The 8,060-nt window shown below is 47.3% G+C and overlaps 1 protein-coding gene across 1 annotated transcript; it reads left to right on the forward strand.

Annotated features, from left to right (window-relative positions):
• Nucleotides 1–1,846: 1,846 nt before the first annotated feature.
• On the forward strand, nucleotides 1,847–7,851 carry LOC310752193 (uncharacterized protein). The gene is made up of 3 exons (XM_083592065.1): nucleotides 1,847–2,185; nucleotides 4,416–4,595; nucleotides 7,501–7,851. Exons 1-3 carry the CDS (start codon nucleotides 1,892–1,894, stop codon nucleotides 7,600–7,602), a joined length of 576 nt encoding a protein of 191 aa, XP_083448191.1. The 5' UTR covers nucleotides 1,847–1,891; the 3' UTR covers nucleotides 7,603–7,851.
• The last annotated feature ends 209 nt before the right edge of the window (nucleotides 7,852–8,060 follow it).

Raw genomic sequence — 8,060 nt, forward strand, 5'->3', positions numbered from 1 at the left:
TAACGATGATATTTTTGTATGCTTTTCACACAATGAACAGGGAGCTCCTGTTCTGAAAGGGGCGATTCAGCAGGGTTTTCGTTGGCAAGAACTTGGTCCAGGGCGCTATTCAAATATTTTGGAGGTACATGATTAACCAACACTCCAGGTGAAGCCTCAGGTGACCACAAGAGATGGGCCAGCTTTGGGTTTGTTTTAATGTCCCAATAAACTAATAATCCTTGCAACTTTTGCTTTGATTTGAGTCCCTGAAAAGATCACTGCCAATGCATCAAGAATCTTTATCAGATGTCCTTATCAATATATCTGACAAGAAGGGCTTTTGGGGTTTGCTTGTCTGTTTGTTCTACATTTTAAACCTCTTAATCTCCCTTTGCCTCATTTCACCTCATTTGGGGGCCTGCAGAAAGTTTGTTCAGCTTCATTTCTCTTTGCGTTCATCCAGAATTAAAAGCGTAACTGTAAAAGATTTCTTTGGTGAAGCAGAATACTACCTTTCTGTGGCAGGATCAGGTGGGGGGGGGAGAGATGCTGCATTTCAAAATGTAGCCAGGATGGGCCTGGTTTTGATACCCCTTTTGGAAAACATTTTGGGCACAAAATAGCCCAGAATGCCTGTTTCTGAGGCATCCAAAACCATCTGATCTAGGCACTCCTTAAATCTAGGCAGAAATACTTTGGGGTCAGCTGGATGGGGGGAAATACTCAATTCAGTTCCCATTTAAAGTCAGATCTATTCATTTCACACTTTTGAAAACAGTTTGAGAACTGGAACACAGCCCTCTTATGAAATTTACACTTGTCTGAAATTTGCAACAGAGTTCTCCCTCCAATGGTTTTTCTTTTTTAAAAAATGCCTTTCATAAGTCAAAAACGTAGAAAAATTGATATGATGAAGAAATACAATAAATACAATAAATATTAGAAGCTGTTTGCAAAACTGTGTATACTGGTGACTATCAATTGCGCCTGTCATTTGTCAGTTCACTCAGTACCTCATTTTCCTAGTCTTAAATTCAGTCCCCCACATTTTTGCAGCAACTCATGACAATTCTTCAGTGTTATAGCACAAATTTCTCTGAAGCAGCACATGTTTGTTGCAGTTCTGACTAGTGTACCCATTTCTGCAAGAAATTCCCCTAATTTTGGGAAACATCATTAGTTGGAGGGTAGCACTGCAAAATTCAGATAAACACAAATTTCAAAGAACGGCTGTGTTTTGCGTCTCAAAAAGTATGGATCTGAGTGATTCCTTTTTAAATGCAAACTGAATCATATTTCTCACCATTTCCTGGCCAGAACTGCATACACAAAAAAATACGTTTATTTATGGAAAAACACTGAAGAATTCTCATGAGGACTTAAAAAAAAAAAATCTAAAATGACAAACTGAAGCTGAATTTAAGATTGAAAAGAAGAGAGGGAACCGGTATTGACACATTCTTCCATTCCCAGGTGGAAGTGAAAAATCCAGCTTCTGGGCATTTGTACCAGCTTGGGACACCCCCTCGCCTCACGGCATCCCAGAGAACTGAACTGTAGCATCCTGGAGGGCTCACTGGGGAGAAAAGAGGGCCGAAGAAATAAATCTCCTAGCGCCTGTTTTGATTAGTAAACAATAGCTTGTTATGAGAGGTATCTGAATCAGAGGAGCGAAAGGGACCTCCCAGAGCCTGAGCGTGAAGTCACAAGTCTGTGCTGGGTTCTCGGACTGGACTCACTTTTCTTCTCTCTGATCTGGTTGCCTTGTGGACGTGTCTTGGAGGAGGTGGGGTCCCTCCCGTTGGGGTGGGCAGAGACACCAGGGGGCGGAGCCTCCTCCATCCCTATATCTGCAGGGCTCTCGCCTCTAGCCAGGCAGCCTCTGAGTTCCCAGCCTTTCCTTGCCACAATGACCGGATCCTGGCTGTGTTTGCCACTGCTCCTCGTGGGAGCCCTGCTCCTGGGGCAGCCGGCATGGGGGCAAGAAGAAGAAGAAGAGCAGCCCTCCCGGGAAGAGTTAGGAGAGCCACTTGCCCCAGAAGCGTCTGAGGAGCAGATGGAGTCGACTTCACGGGAGGCAATGGAAACCTTTGAAGAAGGAGAACCGCTGGATTTTGGGTCCCTGGCTGTGGACTATTTTAACAAGCTTCCATATTATGATGGTATTTACAGGAGCGTGGAGGCCAAACCTCCAACATTCAAGGTAAAGGAAACAGGCACCCCAAGGGCTCCCGGGTGGTGGAATGTCCCCCATTTGGAGCACCCTCTCTCTTTTGCCCCTAGGTAGACACCCAAAAACCATCCAACCACCATAGCGGTGTTTGAGGGCAGGGATAAGAGCCACTCAGCACTGCTCCCCTCCTCTTGTGGTTCTGGAGCATATCCCACCCCCCTTTGTAAGTTGTCCACAAGATGACATGGAAGTGGGTGGGTGAAGATTTGGAAGAATAAGAATAAGGTTCCTAGTCCTTGTGATGTTAAAGAAGAAGAAGGCAGTCTTAGTGTGTGCTTTCCCATGTACTATGGGGCTTTTACAGGCAAGGACTTCCCCCTAGCTGGCTCCCTTCTCCTGCCCTGACAACTGTTCTTTCTTTTCTTCTCTCGTTCCTATGCTTGTCCAAATACCAATTACTTCCATCAGCTAAGAGCCTATAGCAGAGGTTTCCAAGCATTTTGAGTCCAGGGCTCCCTTGAAAAGCTACATTCTTTCTGCGGCACCCCTGTGGGGCTCAGGAGCCCAGTTCTGTCACCCCTTGCCTGTGAAGCCTGCAGCCCCTCACCCCTTTTTGAACACCCATGTGGAGTGTTCCCTCAGCCTCCTCTCCTTTCCCCTCTCCTTGGGAGTCCTCCGGGCAGCCACCACTGCCCCGGTCTCTGAGCCGCCACTTCCTTCCCCCCCACACACCCCAAAGAGAGGTGCCTGCTCACACCTCCCCACAGGGGCCTGGGAAATCCCCCACCTTAGCAGCCTGACAGAGACTGGCCAAAGGTGAATGTGAGGCCACCACCTTGCTCACCTTGGGAGACAGCAGTTGCAGCAGTGGGCGCTGCTGGGCCTGCATGGTGGAAAGGTTCTCCTTCAGCTCCCAGGCTGGATTGCTTACTCTGATGCCACCTCAGCTTCTGGCAACCAGCACCGCTTGGCCAGCGCCAGAGGCGCCATTCGCCTGGGGAGCTTATAGTCAGGGCTGCTGCAACAAACAGCTGTGCAAGCCTTTGGGAGGCAGAGACGCAAGAGGGCATCAGAAGGAGGGAGGGAAAGAAAGAGGGACAGAGGCCAGTGTTGCCTGCGGCACCCCTGACCGTCATTCAAGGCACCCCACTGAAAACCACTGCCCTCAGTTCCATAGTTTGGTTTTATGGCTGCACAGCGCTGGCACCTCAGGTGGACAATATGGTGCCTCCTTTACCACCAGGGAAAAAGGGGTGGGGGAAGATCTACATGAGGGAAAAAGTGGGGGGGGGGAGAAAGAGAAACATCGGGCTCTGTTGGTCCTGTGGAACCTGCCGGCTGAGGCAATCGCCTCACCTTGCCTCATGGGTGGGCAAGCCCTGTTGCAATGGCTGTAGAATTCTGGGGTTGCATGAGAACTAGGAGCAAAAATTTCCTCTCTCTTCTGCCAGCTGGTGCTGGAGAAGAAAAAGTGGGGGGGGGAGCCAGAGATCGCATGAAGGGAGGGGTGTGTGGAAAGTGCTTAATTTCAAAGAAGAAAAGGGGGTGGGAGAGATTTCACCCTCCCATCTCTGAATTTGCCCTATAAGCCACACATTGTAAGGGCTGGGTGTGGTTCCCTAACAGCCATGAAAAGGCACTCTGCACATGCTTTGACACCCTTTCTTACACCTTTCACACTTAGGGCAGATCGGCACCGTACATATAATGCACATTCGATACACATTTAAAGCACATGGCTCCCTCCCCCCCCCCCGAGAATCCTGGGAACTGTAGCTTGTTAAGTCTATTGGGAATTGCAGCTAGATGTGGCACCAAGGAAACAAATGCGGTAGTTAGGCGGGATAAAGTATATTTCTAGGTGGGTGAGTTGCATCCCATACATCAATATCTCTCAAAGAAAAATAGCAATATTTGGTGATAACAGAGCAGCCATGGGGCAGGGAATAAAGGGGGTGGGCTCTTTGGGGTGGGCACTTGCCCCTCTGTCCCACCCCCTTTGGTGTCTGTGTTGGTGGGAACTATGATGGGGGGGGGTCACCAGGCTTAAATTTGCTTTAACTGAACAGTGTAGACATTTGAAAGCTTGAGCCTTGTCCCTGAAATCAGATTTCAGGGCTGAAATTAAGACTGACTTGATGCAAAACCCTTATTCCCTGAAAAATTGCCTCTGGGGACACACATGCACAATGCCAGGCCAGGAGCTGGTTGGCAGCACAGAAGCTGGGAGCTTGAAGCAGCTCTTATTCTCTGCTTCCAGGATGCCATCGGAACAATGGTGCACATGAAGATGTTACTGGCGAAGACCGACTGCAGAAAGGAGGACCTGAGGGAGCGTCGTGACATGTTTGAACATTTAGTGCATTTTATGCACTCTTCAAAGAAAGAGCCATTGCCAGAGCTGAAAGGTTGCAACCTGCCACCTCCAGACGAACAGGAGGTGAGCTAACAGCGTCCATTTAGTCACAGCATCATAGCACTGTAAGGTTGGAAGGGACACCCCAAAGGACATCTAGGGCAAGCCCCTGCAGAATAGAATTTTATTATTACGGTCACAGACCAGTTCCGGCTCACTTACAATATCAGGAAAATCATAAAACGCAACAGGAGTACATTGAATTGCAATTGGGTATAACAGAGACAATTCAGATATAGCGGCAGTTAAAAAAATATGTTAAATGTTGATCACTAAAATATAACCTAAAATTATCATTTAAAACTTTAATCATTTTGGTAGTACAGTGGTACCTCGGGTTAAGTACTTAATTCGTTCTGGAGGTCCGTTCTTAACCTGAAACTGTTTTTAACCTGAAGCACCACTTTAGCTAATGGGTTCTCCTGCTGCTGCTGCACCGCTGGAGCCCGATTTCTGTTCTTATCCTGAAGCAAAGTTCTTAACCTGAAGCATTATTTCTGGGTTAGTGGAGTGTGTAACCTGAAGCGTATGTAACCTGAGGTACCATACCGAGGTACCATACCGAGGTATGTAACCCGAGGTCCAGTATACCTGAAGGAGCGTCTCCACCCCCATCATTCTGCCCGGACGCTGAGGTCCAGCGCCGAGGGCCTTCTGGCGGTTCCCTCATTGCAAGAAGCAAAGCTACAGGGAACCAGGCAGAGGGCCTTCTCGGTAGTGGCGCCTGCCCTGTGGAACGCCCTTCCAGCAGATGTCAAAGCGATAAACAACTACCTGACATTCAGAAGACATCTTAAGGCAGCCCTGTTCAGGGAAGTTTTTAACGTGTGATATTTTACTCTATTTTTGGTTTCTGTGGAAGCCGCCCAGAGTGGCTGGGGAGGCCCAGCCAGATGGGCGGGGTATAAATAATAAATTATTATTATTATTATTATTATTATTATTATTATTATTATTATCACCACTTTACAGCTTGTCCCCTAAGTTTTATGGCACTCACACGGAATTTGGCCACCCTTAGTGTGATCTCTATATCCATGTCCTCTACCAGGAGTTTTAGACATTGAAGTTCAGACCCATTTGGAGATTTTTGTATAATAGGAGTGATAAATACCGAGCGTATATCCCCATAGAAATGGCCACATAACAAGACATAAGAGACAGTTTCTACCTCCATCAAGCTGCAGAGGCAGACAGGTTCCATGTATGGTTTACTCTCGAATCTGCCCTGCAATAAGGCAGATGGCAGCATGTTGAATCTATGGATGCCCATATGGAGGGCGAGAGAGAGCAGCAGTCCGTACAGTTGCCATGCAAGAGGCGCCCATACTGACTGCACCTTCGGCCTCTCTACACCTGGGGGGCAGGGGCCATCTTGTCAACCGCCCCCCCAGAGTGTCACCCAGGGTGGACCGCCCCCTCTGCCCCTGAAGGGAATGGCAGGGGGGGTGGGGACCCCTTGCTGCAGGCAGAGGAGAGAGAAAGGTGGAAAACCTTGCCAGCTACATCCAGTTCCGCCAAGGCAGGATGGGGGAGAGCAAGGCGGCTTGGCAGTGTGTTGTCTTAACTCACGACTCACTTCTGCTGTTGAGATAAGGGAGGTGAGGCCAGACTGCAGGGTTGGAAACAGTGGACTGGGGAGAATCAAAGGAGGCCAGAACAAAATCAGTAAGAGAGGAGTGTCAAGCAGCAGTTATGTAGCAGGAGGAGAAGCAGACAGTCCACTACAAATTGACCCTGAAAGTGTAAATGCTTTTTGGGGCGTAGGGCAGCTGTCTGGTGGCACCCCAAGAGATGGTCACGAGACCCAAATTATTGCCCCATGGTTTCTAGGCTTTTGAGGGGAAACGTTTGCCTCACTGAGAGAGGGCTTTCCATAGTACTGTGCTGTCTTTATTATTTTTATTTTAACCAATTCAGTTTTTCTTTTCATTCTGTTGAATTCCATTAGAGTTCAATAACTTTTCAGTGGCCGTTTTACATGTTTTTAGCTTTTTAAAATTTAATCTGCATTGTTTAAAGCTATCTGAACAATGCAGCAATACATAATAATGAAGAAAACCAATTTATTGAAAGGCGGGCTTTGTTTTTACATTTCTGGAATGGCAATGGAAATGATATTTTTAAATTTTATTCATGGTACAATAGAGTTTTTGTTATGTTCTGTGGGTGTCTCCCCCCCTTTCATATGTCATTTTCTTTTTTCTTCCTTTCCCCTCCTCTCCCCACCCCCTCACCCACCCCCTCATTTTTTTCATTTTCTGCATGAGAAGCAAAGCTGCTGGATGCATAATGGCTTTGGCTACATTCTGTTTAAATATATAATATTATCTGTAAGCCACCTCGAGTCCTGTCAGAGGAAAAGGCAGAGTATAAATATGCAATAAAAATAATTGCTTTTTTAAAAAAAAAAGTTTAAAACAACTTAGCATCGCAGAAATAATGTGGGTGCTGAACATACACTCCTCAAAAGCCGGAACAAAGAGGTGAGGCTCAGCTATACAGCTGCAAATATAATGTTTTAAGTGTGTTTTAGGTGCATTATACAAATGTGGCACTAGATGGTGCTAGTGAGCTAATGGCAAACGCCAAATATTTTTAAAACATTTTTTTTTAAAAAAAGGATTTGCGCAATGTTTTTCAAATATGTCTTGATTCAGCCATGCTCTTCCATTGAAAAAAGGTTCTTTCTTAATGAGAGCGGATCTGCTCATGAGGCAGAAAGTTGAAGGCAGGATCCAACCCTGCTCTTACTCAAGGCCTCCACAGAATCCACTGGGAAACTTTCCATTTGCTATTAAGGAGAATTGCTGTGGCCACAGTTTTTCATCGTCATATTTGATGGCATGGACAAACCCCCACATTTCTAACTTGTTTCTTTCATCTTCCCCCCCTCTCCCCCCCCCACCCCTGCCACACTTGTTCACAGAATCTGAACTGCAACTTCAGAATATATATGGATGCAAGAGAAGGCTCGGTATCTGTGGTTCACCACAAATGCAAACCGCTGCATGTTCGAGAGTTGTGGTGAAGATCCTGCCGCCAGTCAACTGCGGTGGGGGAAGGAGAAGGAGAAGCCCCCACCTTGGTCTGTTCCTTTTCCTCCACAGCTGCAAAATAATCACGTAGATGCAAGCCTAGAAACTCTCCCACAAAAAGGGGGTGTCTGAATCCACTGTGCCCCCTCCTCATCCTAGACGCTCTGGTCGCTCTCCATCTCTGTCTCTTTTTGTTCCGAAATAGGGGTAATAAAATTAACTCGCACAAGCATTGCCATGAAGTTGAATGGCTTTGTAAACTTTATGTGTGTGTGTTGTCCACCCTCTCTGCCAGTGGCAGTGGCGTAGCGTGGGGGGTGCAGGGGGGCCCGGCCGCACCGGGCGCAACATCTGGGGGTTAGGGCAAATCCACGGGTTAGGGGGCGCAAATCCACGGGTTAGGGGGCGCAAATTACTTGCCTTGCCCCGGGTGCTGACAACCCACGCTACG

The sequence above is a fragment of the Podarcis filfolensis genome, assembly GCF_964270895.1.
Source record: "Podarcis filfolensis genome assembly, chromosome: 16".
Lineage (NCBI taxonomy): Eukaryota > Metazoa > Chordata > Lepidosauria > Squamata > Lacertidae > Podarcis > Podarcis filfolensis.

Coding starts and splice junctions, on each gene's coding strand:
- LOC310752193 (XM_083592065.1), top strand. CDS start 1,892: ATGACCGGATCCTGGCTGTGTTTGCCACTGCTCCTCGTGGGAGCCCTG. Junction 2,186..4,415: donor CCAAACCTCCAACATTCAAG/GTAAAGGAAACA, acceptor CTCTGCTTCCAG/GATGCCATCGGAACAATGGT. Junction 4,596..7,500: donor CACCTCCAGACGAACAGGAG/GTGAGCTAACAG, acceptor ACTTGTTCACAG/AATCTGAACTGCAACTTCAG.